Raw genomic sequence first — 15431 nt, 5'->3', positions numbered from 1 at the left:
CTCTCAAGGCTTTGCATAGTTGGTATTACCAAGCCTTCTGTCTGACTGGACCAGCAGACACGGTGAACGTGTTGGCAGAGTGTTTCGGCAGAACATGTGATGGGTCGAGCGGATATACTGAGCGTCTATCTACGCTCTTCTCGTCTCACTGTCACCCTGGTTGTGTTTGCCCAAGTCCCAGTGGGCGGGGTCTATAGTGTTCAACTCAGCTGAGTGTGTATTTGTGTGACAGGAGGAGGGACAAAGGTTGTACCTGTAGCTCTACACCTGACTATCAGCGAGAGAGAGAGAGAGAGAGAGAATAGACTGAACAGGGGAGGACGAAGAAGACGAAGGGAAGGACAGCAGTAAAAGGATAAGAGTGGAAGAGGATTCTGGAGTGGATATTGGAGTGGGAATGATCTGATATTTGAATCAATGAATTTGGCTTTGCTAGCAGGGTTTCTCCCATAAACTATTAAGCTTTGGGAGGAAGGTCGCCTCCAGATCTCTACATATACACAGGTGAGGTTATTGCAGACACACACACACACACACACACACACACACAAACACACACACACACACACACACACACACACAGTATTGTACAATCACCTTGTGGGGACACACAATTCAGTCCCATTCAAAATCTTATTTTCCCTAGCCCCTAACCCTAAACCTAACGCTAACCTTAACCCTAAACTTGGCCCTAGCTCCTAAACCTAAAACTAACCCAGGCTCCTAACCCTAACCCTAAAACTAACCCAGGCTCCTAACCCTAACCCTAAAACTAAACCAGGCTCCTAACCCTAACCCTAAAACTAACCCAGGCTCCTAACCCTAATCCTAAAACTAAACCAGGCTCCTAACCCTAAAACTAACCCAGGCTCCTAACCCTAACCCTAATTCTAACTTTAACCCTAAACCCCCAACCAATAGCATTTAAGTTTGTGGGGACCAACAACATCTTTTGTTTGTTTACTATTCTTGTGAACACACACACACACACACACACGCGCACACACACACACACACACACACACACACACACACACACACCTAACCTGTACCTTGACAGTACACAATTAACAACATTTTGCCAGATGTACAGCAAGATTGCAATAACAATATATGGATGATCAAATTTGAAGAGCTTGTTGTGTCTTTCTCCACAACGCCAAATGTTGTGCTTGCTGCACCCTTCACACAACATACCTAATTCAGACGGACACCTCTTAAACTGACTGAAAGTGGACTTCAGACACGATAGGCTTCCTTGGGCCCCTCCAGTTAGCAATGAGGACCTTTGAACGCTGAGCCTGTTGACCATACACACACTGAGTAAACACTAAGCTGTTAGCACACACTGCACCTAACTGATTGCACTGTGCCTTGGTGACCGTATACCAATGTGTCTACATTTGTATGGATTCAATACAACACTCCCGCAAACTACGTCAGCCGTAAAAATACCAACATGACACCGTCATTTGCGTAACTCGCCTTGACATCTTACTCTTCGCTAATAAGTAATACGTATCATCTTAGTCACGGCATCAATTTTAACACATACCAAAACACGTATAGTATATCCTTAGAGGGCTTGACCACTGCCCTAATGGCCCGCCTATTGGCCACTGTTGTGTCAAAGCCTGCTTAATGCAATAGTTTGACAGATGCACGAGAAGTGAGGTTGTAATTTTAAGGGACTTTCCCCTCATGCTTGACCATGCTCCACATTTCGTAAATATTTGAATTCCCAGATAAGAGTCTAACGTTTGCATGGGAATGAAGCTATAGGCTTTATTGCAGACAGAGTTATCACCAAAGGTGACTTTCCTATCAGTGGCGTTAACCCCAGTCTGCACACACAGGTGGATGTTTACCATAGCGTAGACTTTCCACATGACTGGAAGGATTGCTACAGAGTGTACGGTGATACGGTCTCACTAGAAATCTGGGCTCTAAGCGCAGGTTTACGACCTGTAATGGAGTGAAATTGTGATTATGATTGTTTGATCGATTTTCTGGATAAGGAATATGTGCATGATCATTGTTACCTTGAAGGGATTGCCTCTGGTCTAGCCTTTGGCCATTCCAAATAGTCACGCAACACAGCCACAGCCATAAAATGAATGAATCTCTGTAACGCACTTAGGGTAGTGGGTGCGGAGTCAGGCGCAGGAGGCAGAAGGTACAGAACAATGCTTTAATTTCCGGCACAGAGAAAATAGCACATGGCCAATACAAGGCGCACATAAACGACCGGCCCAAAACCAGCACCTAACCAGTCCGGAGAAAAAACAAAACTGAAACGCACTACCACACACAAACACAGAGGACAAATAAGCCCGCACAAAGAGCAGGCGGGCCTTACCGGCTTAAATAGCCCAACTAAAAACCTAAACAAGAAACAGGTGTAACCAATAAGACAAAACCAATAGAAAAGGGAAAAGGGATTGGTGGCGGCTAGTAGACCGGTGACGACGACCGCCGAGCACCGCCCGAACAGGAAGATGAGTCGTGACATTCTCTAAAATGGAGATTTCATGTTTCCTTATGGAACTCCTCATGACATCATTTAATCCAACTCAGTACTTGGAGCTTTTACTGGAAGGAACCTTGTCTGCTGAGCTGGACTGGCTGTACCAACGACTAGTCCAGGACATGGTCCCGCTACCCGACGGAGGTTCTGCTCTGAGGAGGGGGTGATGTGGGAAATCTAGGTTACTGATGGCTAAAGGACAAGAGGTGGATGGAATGACGGAAAGACAGACAGGGTGGATGACCTGAGAATGAGCTATGTTGAATGTCGCTGACTGACTGGCATTCCAATGGGCAATATAATGGGCAATATAATGGGCAATATAACTAATAAGGAAAAGCGCTTGAGAAGGGTCATAAAATGGGTTGCACTTTGACTGTAAGATAACCACCCACACATAGGGCAGTACTACAAAGTCCGGTGACTGACATATGTGTTAGTAAACCCAGATAAGCAATTTATCCTTACAAATATGTCAGCTTGAATAACAATTGACCAGTAAAACTATCAACTGTAAACAAGAAATTATCTCACCTAAAGCCAGATATTTAAGACTAGACATATCTTAGACGGACTATTATGCTGAGGCAGATAAAAAGACGCCCAGACTAGTTTTGCCTCTGAACCCTGGCAGGAAACCAGTCAAAGGAACTCAAACATTAACATGTTGGCCAAGTGTATCCGCTGTTTTGTCATGAGAGAAGAAAATCTGTCTTGGCTTCCACTTGTTCATCTACACACGCAAACCCAACCCTCAGCTATCAGTCACTAGAAAGTCAGTGGTGTAAAGTGCTTAAGTATATATATATATATATATTTTAGGGGTGTATCTGTACTTTTCTTTACTATTTATATTTTTGACAACTTCTACTTCACTACATTCCTAAAGAAAATCATGTACTTTTTACTCCATACATTTTCCATGACACCCAAAAGTACTCGTTACATTTTGAATGCTTAGCCGGACAGGAAAACTTATCAAGAGAACATCCCTGGTCATCCCTACTGCCTCTGATCTGGCGGACTCACTAAACACAAATGCTTCGTTTGTAAATGATGTCTGAGTGTTGGACTGTGCCCCTGGTTATCTGTCAATTAAAAAAACAAGAAAACAGTGTCGTCTGGTTTGCTTAATATAAGACATTTTAAATGATTTATACTTTTACTTTTAATACTTAAGTACATTTAAAACCAAATACTTTTAGACTTTTACTCAAGTCGAATTTTACTGGGTGACTTTCACTTTTTCTTGAGTATTTAAAATAAAAAGGAATCTTTACGTTTACTCAAGTATGAAAATTGGGTACTTTTTCCACCACTGATCAGCACCCAAACAGATCACCAAAATTACATTAGCATATTCTATGGAAATTTCCACAGCGTTGCTAAGCGACCGGCGGGTAACAGCCTACTCCCTTCTTCTGGGCGGGAGAGTGGCACCAAGCAGAGGCTTTATCTGTGTGCAGCGAGGGCAGAGCAGTATGTGTTCGTGTATGTTTGTGTTAGCGTGTGTGTGTGTGTGTGCGCGCGCACGTGTCTATTTTTACATTTACTACATGTTTGCTATATGTGTGTCCCTCCATTTGCATGTGTGTGTTCGGCCTTCGCCTTTGTCTGCGCTTCACATAGTTAGTCTGGTCTTCATGCTCTAGATGTCCATTTGTGTTGATACAGCACGTGTGTTGGTAAATCAGTACATGTTTGCTAAAGTGGGAAGGTTTACTTGTGTAAAAACCCACAGGACAGACAATACAACCTGCTCTGCCTGTATTACACAATGAGCCGCCAAACTCTCCCACGACTTCTACAGTCCGAGCAAGAGCACTTAACCTGCACTGACACACTACAGAACACATGATTTCTGGAAGTCCCTTTGGTGTTTGTTTGCAGAACGGTTTACCTGGAGTTTTAAAAGCTTTTCACTCTCTAACACCAGGGTACTTTTCAGTCTAGTCCTAACAGGGACACTTCCATTGAGATGAAACACTAAACTGAAACTTCCTGTTGAAAGAATTATTCTAATGACTGGTTGGATTTGAACCAAGGCCAGGGGAATTTCAGCTGGAAACAGAAGTATATTAATGATCAGAAATGACTGCATCAGAATGGAACTAACCCCAATCGCAGGTTTGCATTAGCAGTAGTCGATGTAGTAGCAGTAGTAGTCATATCTATTGTGATAGTGGTGGCAACAATGGTAGAGGGATTGATAATGGCAGTAGTAGTGGCAGAAGTAGTGACAATGGTAGAGGGATTGATAATGGCAGAAGTAGTGACAATAGTAGAGGGATTGATAATGGCAGTAGTAGTGGCAGAAGTAGTGACAATGGTAGAGGGACTGATAATGGCAGTAGTAGTGGCAGAAGTAGTGACAATGGTAGAGGGATTGATAATGGCAGAAGTAGTGACAATAGTAGAGGGACTGATAATGGCAGTAGTAGTGGCAGAAGTAGTGACAATGGTAGAGGGATTGATAATGGCAGTAGTAGTAGCAGAAGTAGTGACAATGTTAGCACGGCGCTTGCTATTCAAAGAGCAGCACCTCAGTACCAGAGATTGGGCAACCCGTGAGTGTTACCCCATCGTAGAAAGGGTTTAGCTGAAATATGAGGCGCTGTATTAGCTGCCAGCACGTTTAGCTTGGCCAACACACAATAGGAGTAACCCAATCACCAGCGGTGCCCTGTCATCACTCCACCATATGGTGCCTATTGAGTTCCCCTGAAATATTCAGGAGAGCTCAGTCAGTTCCCCCTGACACAGATCTATCTGACACAGATCGATCTGAGCTGGGCAGTGTTGGGAGTCAGGTTACTGTGGTTAGGGCTTATGGTAAGAGGTGTGGCAGGAGTTTGAAAGGGGAATGGGAAGGGAGTAGTGAGGGGATTTACGTAACCCTCCCTCCCTCATTCTTCTTTCTGAGAGGTCATGACTCATGTTTGATCCATCTTCATTGTAAACGTTGGAGCTATAAAGCTACAGTTAACTAACTTATTACTAACCTTCTCGCTCTTTCTCTCCCTACACCAACCCAAGGCCCCTCCATTCTTACATCCCGCTCTCCCTCCTCTCTCTGTGTGTGGTCATGGCTGACCCATCGCCTGGCTGGTGGAAGCTCACCTTCCTACGTAAGAAGAAGTCGGAGCCCAAGGTACTGTACGAGATCCCAGCGGAGTACGGTAGCAATACCACACCCCACGGCGGAGCCCCCGGGCCAGTAGAGGGCGCCACAGAGGACAGCCAGTTGAACGCCCGTCTGGAGAGGATAGTGGATAAGACCACCACCAAGGGACGCCATGTCAAAGTGTCCCACTCAGGACGTTTTAAAGAGAAGAAGAAGGTCAGGGCCACGTTAGCAGAAACCCCCGATCTGTTCCCTGGTCACGAGCCTAGCAACGAGAACCTCTGAGCTGGGAAACAAAGTTCACACACACACATGCATACACACCAAAAATTCATGGCTTTCTCTATTAAACTAATTAATGCAGACTCAAACACAGAAGACGTTCTCTGCCTCTCCCTCATTGGTCACACCATTTCACACGGTGCCCTCTATCACACTCAGTAACACTCATAGAGATGGAGGGCAGTGCATCCCATTGGGACATGTCGTCTGTGTCAATCCAGCCAGAGATCTTTGTTCTTTATTCCCTATAAATGTGGGACTGACTGGGAGTCTTTGTCTGCATCTTGGTATCACACTCTCTGTCTCTTCCATCTATAATCAGTGGAAGAATGGGACACCTAATTCTCCCCTGTCTGTCTGCTTCATAACTAGGCCATGTTTACATGAACAGACGACCTTTAATGAGGTGCTATTAGTCATCTTCGGTTTTAAATATTCAACAGATCACAGGAACAGAGAGGAGTTTCAGGGCATGCATATTACATTGTACAGTCATTGTACGGTACAGAATGTGTACTTTACTGGTGTTGTTAAGTTTGTCATCTGTACAAAGCAAATAGGTAACGTATGAAACAGACGTTTGCATAACAGCTTTATGACCTAGAGGACATGGTTACCGACTGTTGGAGGTTGACTGGTTTCCATAGCGGCAGACTGTGTCACGTGTCATTCACAAACATGTCACCTCAAAAATCAATTGTTCTAAAATCAATTGTTCTAAAACTAACCTGAGTTTTAAAACCTGAGTATATATATGTATATATATATATATATATACTTGTTTTTTAAATTTTTTAAATTTTAAATACCAATAGACTTCTCTATCCCTTTAAAATGTCATCTCAAACTAGACAAATATTTCAGTTTTTCTTTGAATTGCACTTTCTAATGTAAAAGTCAAGGACTGCTTCATAGATAGACTGCAAGGTTTCAACACAAGTTCTCCGCATTTCTCCAGTGTTGCTTTAGTATTTGCAAGATATTGGCAGACACTGAAGCCAACACAAAACCAGAAATGGAAGAGGAAGCGAGACACCCCAAATGCTGTTTTTTTCTGGTTCAATGAAAGTCAATGAAGTACTGTATAAGTAGACCAGACCTAGCTGCTATTGCATTGGTGGCTATGGGAGACACACCCAGTTAAGTAGACCGGAACTGACTATTTATTTTCGATGGTAGAAGGCCTGAATGAACTCTCTTCATTTATCCACCATCTTTGCTAAAACTACACATGAGATCCCTCCTCTACAAAGACTGAAAAAGTATCTTTCATTTCATTTTCACCTTCTACACTTAATGACAAAAATCCCTTTCATTGAAAGGGTGCTGTACATTTTGAATAATTTTGTAAAATAAATGCAGACTTGTTTTTATAAATAAAATATACATATGATTTTATTGAAATGCTTAAGGATCTCTCTTGTGTTACTGTGACCTCATTCCATTACCTCTTATAGGATGATAATGATAATGCAAAACAGTGCGACAAAAACAACAACACAGAGTTACACATAAACAAATGTACAGTCAGTAACACAAAAGAAAAGAAAAATCTATGTACAGTGTGTGCAAATGTAGAAGAGTAGGGAGGTAGGCAATAAATAGGCCATAGAGGCAAAGTTTAGCATTAATACTGGAGTGATATATGTGCAGATGATGATGTGCAAGTAGAGATACTGGGGTGCAAAAGAGCAAGAGTGTAAGTAATAATATGGGGATGAGGTAGTCCGGTGTGCTATTTACAGATTGGCTGTGTACAGGTACAGTGATCAGTAAGCCACTCAGACAGCTGAAGCTTAAAGTTAGAGAGGGAGATATAAGACTCCAGCTTCAGAGATTTTTGCAATTCGTTCCAGTCATTGGCAGCAGAAAACTGGAAGGAAAGGCAGCCAAAGTAAGTTGGCTTTGGGGATGACCAGTGCAATGTACCTGCTGGAGTGCGTGCTATGGGTGGGTGTTGCTATGGTGACCAGTGAGCTGAGATATGGCTGGCCTTTACCTAGCAAAGACTTACAGATGACCTGGAGCCAATGGGTTTGGCGACGGATATGTAGTGAGGTCCAGCCAACGAGAGCATACAGGTTGCAGTGGTGGGTAGTATATGGGGCTTTGGTGATAAAACAGTTAATGATGCCCTCTAGTGGGAACAAGCCCAATGTTTATCTCAAAGTTGGCACATTCGATCTAGACAGAAGGGTTGGGGTCAATTCCATTTTAATTCCAGTCAATTCAGAAAGTAAACCAAAATCAAATTCTACATTTCCCTTATTGAAAAGCATTGAAGAGATTTAGAATTGGAATTTCAGGGTACTTGCTGAATTGACTGGAATTGAAATGGAATTGACCCCAACCCTGCTAGGCAGGGTCTATTATGGCAGAGGATCCCAAACTGTTAATTCCCATGAACCCTTCAGGCACATGAAACAATACACAATTAACAACTTATACTATGTATCAGTTATACAATATTAATACATGCCATTTTGATGCTAATACTGTCCTTTGGACCTGCATATCCAGGTTCATTGGATGTGTAGGTAGTCCTACTTTGATTAAAATTGTATTTGTAAATTATATTAGGGATTATAAAGGATGGAATATCCTGTACATTAAAATATAATATCATACATTTAATACACTTGTACAATAAAATATCATATGGCTATGATCCAACATTTTACAAAGTCTGCTATGGCAATCAACTACCACCAGAGGGCAGTGATAAGGCAGGGAACTCAGAGCCATACCCAAAACTCCTTTGACAGAGAAAGATAGAGAGAGAAATAAAGAGAGAGAGAAAGAAACAAAGGAAGAAAGAAAGAAAAATAGAAACAGACAGAGAAAAGGGGAGAAGTTCATTCGAGGAGCAACAAGGGATGATAAAATCGAATGAATGACACTGAAGAGGCACATTGACAAAAAGGAAAATGAATGTGTGCCTGTGTGAAAGAAGCTAGGATAGAGTAGCAGAGGTAAATAAGGTCTGATGACATGGAGTCTGAGCTTGCTAAACATATCAAGAATCTCGTGGACCAGTTTCATGGGCTTTAGTAGCCTCAAATGCAGAGAACTTGCTTACGAATTGGCACATCGAATCAACAGTCAAGAAATAGAAGGGTAAGTTATATTGAACAGAGTACAGTATACTGAACAAAAATATAAACACAATATGCAACAATTTCAAAGATTTAAACTGAGTTACAGTTCATATAAGGAATTCAGTCATTTGAAATAAATACATTAGGCCCTAATCTATGGATTTCACATGACTGGGAACACAGATATGTATCTGTTGGACACAAATACCTTTTAAAAAAAGTAGTGGAGTGGATCAGAAAACCAGTCAGTATCTGATGTGACCATTTGCCTCATGCAGTGCGACACATCTCCTTCGAATAGAGTTGACCAGGCTGTTGATTGTGGCCTGTGGAATGCTGTCCCACTCCTCTTTAATGGCTGTGTGAAGTAGATGGATATTGGCGGGAACTGGAACACGCTGTCGTACACCTTGATCTAGAGCATCCCAAACCTGCTCAATGGGTGACAAGTCTGGTGAGTATGCAGGTCATAGAAAAACTGCGCCATTTTTAGGTTCCAGGAATGGTGTACATATCCTTGTATCATGGGGCCGTGCATTATAATGCTGAAACATGAGGTGATGGCGGCGGATGAATGGCACGATAATGGGCCTCAGGATTTCGTCATGGTATCTCCGTGCATACAAATTTCCATAGAGAAAAATGCAATTGAGTTCATTGTCGTAGCTTATGCCTGCCCATACCATACCCCCAGTGCCACCATGGGGAAAACTGTTCACAACGTTGACATCAGCAAACCGCTAGCCCACACAACGCGATACACGTGTTCTGCGGTTGTGAGGCCAGTTGGACGTTCTGCCAAAATCTTTAAAAACAACATTGGCACGCCAATGGGTTTCTTATGGTAGAGAAAGACATTTACATTCAGTTCTCTGGCAACATCTCTGGTGGACATTCCTGCAGTCAGCATGGCAATTGCCAAACTCCCTCCAAATTGAGACATCTGTGGCATTGTGTTGTGTGACAAAACTGCACATTGTAGAGTGGCCTTTTACTGTCCCCAGCACAAGGTGCACATGTGTAATGGTCATGCTGCTTAATCAGCTTCATGATATGCCACACCTGTCCGGTGGATGGATTATCTCGGCAAATGAGAAATGCTCACTAACAGGGATGTAAACAAATTTGTGAACAACATGTTAAAGAAATAAGCTTTTTGCACGTTTCGGGGATCTTTTAATTCAGCTCATGAAACAGCGGACCTACACTTTGCATGTTGTGTTTATATTTTTGTTCAGTATATATCTGAATGTAGGCATAGGAACACTCTCTTATCAAAATGCAAATTAATTACAGACCTCTACATGCTTTGTAAGTAGGAAAACCTGCAAAATCGGCAGTGTATCAAATACTTGTTCTCCCCACTGTATGTTGTTCTAAACATCAAGCTGGAGAGATTTCACATTAAATGAGCCAGGACTACAGTTTACTGTAAGCGCACTCTTCCCGTGGACTTTTTACATCCAAGTACTGAGCGAACTACCTGTCATTTTATCTTCAGTTGAAGCGGAGAAAAATGCTGTCAGTTGACAGATATGTAAGACACACGTTAAACAACTGAACTCTACAGACATGTGCTTTCGGGCTTTGTGTTTCTTTAGTAACTATGCAGTAGCTATTCATCAGTGATCGGGCCTTTAGGCGATACCAACACTTGTGAAGCATCTCACCTTTTCCTTCCACCAACTAGTTGTGGTATGGAGGTTACCAAATTGATGTGTTGTCACGTTTATGTATAAAGTACTTGACGTGCAGTGTGTGTGTGTGTGTATAAGTTGGACGTTTAAGGGTTTTAAGGTCAGGATGTAGAAAATACATGCTGTAGGTCAAGTAGTTATCTGTAAGGCCACTTAACCAAGGTCAGGTCACAGGTGAGTGGATGGGTTGACCCCTGTTTATCCGCATGTCGGACACCTTAATCATAAGCTCCAAGAAAACAAAATGTAACTGCTATGGAAAATGTAAGCCTATCATAAATGTAGCATTTTTACAGGAACAACTACTGGTCATACATCACAGTTTACTCACGCTAGCTTACTCACGCTTGTTTACTCACGCTAGCTTACTCACGCTTGTTTACTCACGCTAGCTTACTCACGCTTGTTTACTCACGCTAGCTTACTCATGCTAGCTTACTCATGCTAGCCAACTCAGTCAATATTCCAGTACACTGGCTCAGGCCAAGAGACACACCATTGTAGGCCTACATAAGGTCCATACACCCTCCTCAGCTCTGTACAACTGTCCCACTGGGCACAGATGTCAATTCAACATCTATTCCACGTCGTGCCTTTCTTGTGAAGCTGGAAATGTATGTAGTTATTTGCCAGAGGACCTCACGTCTTTAAACCAGGTGTCATTGTCTGGCTACAGGAATTCCATGTTGGTGGAAACAACGTTTATTCAACCAGTATGTGCCCAGTGGGGTCTTAAAGACAGACTTCAAACGTTAGCAATATCAGATTTCTCTCACAACAAAATATTACTGTCATTACGTTTATCCCGTGGTGGAAAAAGTACCAAACTGTCGAACTTGAGTAAAAGTAAAGATACCTGAATAGAAAATGACTCAAGTAAAGGTAGTCACCCAGTAAAATTCTACTTGAGAAAAAGTCTAAAAGTATTTGGTTTAAAATATACTTAAATATCAAAAGTAAAAGTATAAATAATTTTTAATTTCTTATATTAAGCAAACCAGATGGCACCATTTTCTTGTTTTTTATTTATTTACGGAAAGCCACGGGCACACTCCAACATTCAGACATAATTTACAAATGAAGCTTGCGTGTTTAGTGAGCCTCCAGATCAGAGGCATTAGGGATGACCAGGGAGGTTCTCTTAAGAAGTATTTGTGAATTTCACTATTTTTTTGTCCTGCTGAGCATCCAAAATGTAATGAGTACTTTTGGGTGTCAAGGAAAATGTATGGAGTAAATAGTACAATATTTTCTTTAGGAATGTAGTAAAGTAAAAGTAAAAGTAGTCAAAAGATTAATAGTAAAGTAAAGCACAGATACCCCAAAAACTACTTACAGTGCCTTGCGAAAGTATTCGGCCCCCTTGAACTTTGCGACCTTTTGCCAGATTTCAGGCTTCAAACATAAAGATATAAAACTGTATTTTTTTGTGAAGAATCAACAACAAGTGGGACACAATCATGAAGTGGAACGACATTTATTGGATATTTCAAACTTTTTTAACAAATCAAAAACTGAAAAATTGGGCGTGCAAAATTATTCAGCCCCTTTACTTTCAGTGCAGCAAGCTCTCTCCAGATGTTCAGTGAGGATCTCTGAATGATCCACTGTTGACCTAAATGACTAGTGATGATAAATACAATCCACCTGTGTGTAATCAAGTCTCCGTATAAATGCACCTGCACTGTGATAGTCTCAGAGGTCCGTTAAAAGCGCAGAGAGCATCATGAAGAACAAGGAACACACCAGGCAGGTCCGAGATACTGTTGTGAAGAAGTTTAAAGCCGGATTTGGATACAAAAAGATTTCCCAAGCTTTAAACATCCCAAGGAGCACTGTGCAAGCGATAATATTGAAATGGAAGGAGTATCAGACCACTGCAAATCTACCAAGACCTGGCCGTCCCTCTAAACTTTCAGCTCATACAAGGAGAAGACTGATCAGAGATGCAGCCAAGAGGCCCATGATCACTCTGGATGAACTGCAGAGATCTACAGCTGAGGTGGGAGACTCTGTCCATAGGACAACAATCAGTCGTATATTGCACAAATCTGGCCTTTATGGAAGAGTGGCAAGAAGAAAGACATTTCTTAAAGATATCCATAAAAAGTGTTGTTTAAAGTTTGCCACAAGCCACCTGGGAGACACACCAAACATGTGGAAGAAGGTGCTCTGGTCAGATGAAACCAAAATTGAACTTTTTGGCAACAATGCAAAACGTTATGTTTGGCGTAAAAGCAACACAGCTCATCACCCTGAACACACCATCCCCACTGTCAAACATGGTGGTGGCAGCATCATGGTTTGGGCCTGCTTTTCTTCAGCAGGGACAGGGAAGATGGTTAAAATTGATGGGAAGATGGATGGAGCCAAATACAGGACCATTCTGGAAGAAAACCTGATGGAGTCTGCAAAAGACCTGAGACTGGGACGGAGATTTGTCTTCCAACAAGACAATGATCCAAAACATAAAGCAAAATCTACAATGGAATGGTTAAAAAATAAACATATCCAGGTGTTAGAATGGCCAAGTCAAAGTCCAGACCTGAATCCAATCGAGAATCTGTGGAAAGAACTGAAAACTGCTGTTCACAAATGCTCTCCATCCAACCTCACTGAGCTCGAGATGTTTTGCAAGGAGGAATGGGAAAAAATTTCAGTCTCTCTATGTGCAAAACTGATAGAGACATACCCCAAGTGACTTACAGCTGTAATCGCAGCAAAAGGTGGCGCTACAAAGTATTAACTTAAGGGGGCTGAATAATTTTGCACGCCCAATTTTTCAGTTTTTGATTTGTTAAAAAAGTTTGAAATATCCAATAAATGTCGTTCCACTTCATGATTGTGTCCCACTTGTTGTTGATTCTTCACAAAAAAATACAGTTTTATATCTTTATGTTTGAAGCCTGAAATGTGGCAAAAGGTCGCAAAGTTCAAGGGGGCCGAATACTTTCGCAAGGCACTGTAAGTAGTATTTTTACTAAAGTACTTTAGACCACTGCGTTTATCATATAATACATGTACACAAATTCTAAGATCACCTATTCTGAAATGTTTATCTCAGATGGGACTTTTATCTCACCTGTATTATTAGATTGGCTACTGTACTCATGCGTGTGTATTTCAGTGAATGTGCTATAAGTGTTTCCGAATAATGGATATACGGCTTTGAGTTGTGCTCACTGCGTCAGTGGTGTAAAGTGCTTAAGTAAAAGTACTTTAAAGTACTACTCATGTCGTTTTTGAGTGGTATCTGTACTTTACTTTACTATTTATATTTTTGACAACTTTTACGTTTACTCCACTACATTCCTAATGATAATAATGTACTTTTTACTCCTTATATTTTACCTGACACCCAAAAGTACTCGTTACATTTTGAATGCTTAGCAGGACAGGAAAATGGTCCAATTCGCACACTTACCAAGAGAAGATCCCTGGTCATCCCTACTGCCTCTGATCTGGTGGACTCACTAAACACACATGCTTTGTTTGTAAATGATGTCCGAGTGTTGGAGTGTGCCCCTGGCTATCTGTAAAAAAAGAAATAAAAAAAATCTATAAATTGTGCCGTCTGGTTTGCTTAATATAAGGAATGTGAAATGATAATACTTTTACTTTTGTTAAGTATATTTAAATCCAAATATTTCTAGACTTTTACTCAAGTAGTATTTTGCTGGGTGACTTTCCCTTTTACTTGAGTCATTTTCTATTAAGGTACTTCTACTTAATCATGAGGTACTTTTTCCACCACTGATCTGTGTGTATTTAGATGTATATACATACATTTTTTCCATGAGTGTGTAAAGCCTGTGTGTAGTCCCGTGTGGCTCAGTTGGTAGAGAATGGCACTTACAACGCCAGAGTTGTGGGTTCGATTACCACAGGGGACAAGTACAAATGAAAATATTTTCACTCACCATTGTAAGTTGCTCTGGATAAGAGTGTCTGCTAAATGACTAAAATGTGACCACATACTCAGCAGCACTGCATACATGAATGTACCTAAGTTGAGATGCACATCCTCTGATACTCCTGTCAACAGCTGAGGGAGAGAATACCTTACATTCCTTCACATTGCTAGGGCAACTCTCATTGGCCCATTCTAGGCCCTGTGCTTGGTGGCAGTGGCATGGGCTTATGCTTGAGGTGTTGGTCATACCGGTTTAGCAAGGCCCAGGCATCCTATTAACAGTGCATCTTGTGTGTAACTATCACTAGATTTCTCCTGCCCACCACATAAGCTGGTTAGAGAGAGAGAGAGAAGTTTACTATGTGAAGAGTCACTGCCTATCTTGCATGGATGTGATTAAATAATAATAACAACACATCGGAGTGTCTTTTTGTTTATGAGGAAAAGTTAGGTGTTTTATTTCCCCCCAAAGCTACACCAAACAAATGCTATCTTTTTACAAAAGAAAAAAAAAATACTATTCTGTGTGTGACTTCATTTTGTAAACATGTGGTTTATTAGGTCTACTCTGGTAAACAATATTGTCATTTAAAATATATTACTAGTGAATATAATATACCATTCATAAAATGAATAAGCCAATAGCCAGAGAAAGATTGGCTAATTGTACTGACTAATTCGTGCAAAGTCAATGAAATCATGTGTCTAGTGTCACAACATTGATGTAAAAATGACCTGTTAAATTCATGTTATCTTTCTCTGATGCGTCATGAATTTGGAGAAGTAAGGG

The 15431-nt window shown here is 41.4% G+C and overlaps 1 protein-coding gene across 1 annotated transcript; it reads left to right on the top strand.

Moving 5' to 3' along the window:
* The first annotated feature begins 276 nt into the window (after positions 1-276).
* LOC112258540 (proline-rich protein 15-like protein A) lies at positions 277-7344 on the top strand. Its single transcript, XM_024432974.2, has 2 exons — positions 277-504; positions 5564-7344. Exon 2 carries the CDS (start codon positions 5613-5615, stop codon positions 5934-5936), a length of 324 nt encoding a protein of 107 aa, XP_024288742.1. The 5' UTR covers positions 277-504; positions 5564-5612; the 3' UTR covers positions 5937-7344.
* Positions 7345-15431: the final 8087 nt, after the last annotated feature.

Source organism: Oncorhynchus tshawytscha, linkage group LG09 (genome assembly GCF_018296145.1).
Source record: "Oncorhynchus tshawytscha isolate Ot180627B linkage group LG09, Otsh_v2.0, whole genome shotgun sequence".
Lineage (NCBI taxonomy): Eukaryota > Metazoa > Chordata > Actinopteri > Salmoniformes > Salmonidae > Oncorhynchus > Oncorhynchus tshawytscha.
The sequence above is the reverse complement of the archived record's forward strand: the minus strand, read 5'-3'. Positions and strand labels throughout refer to the sequence as shown.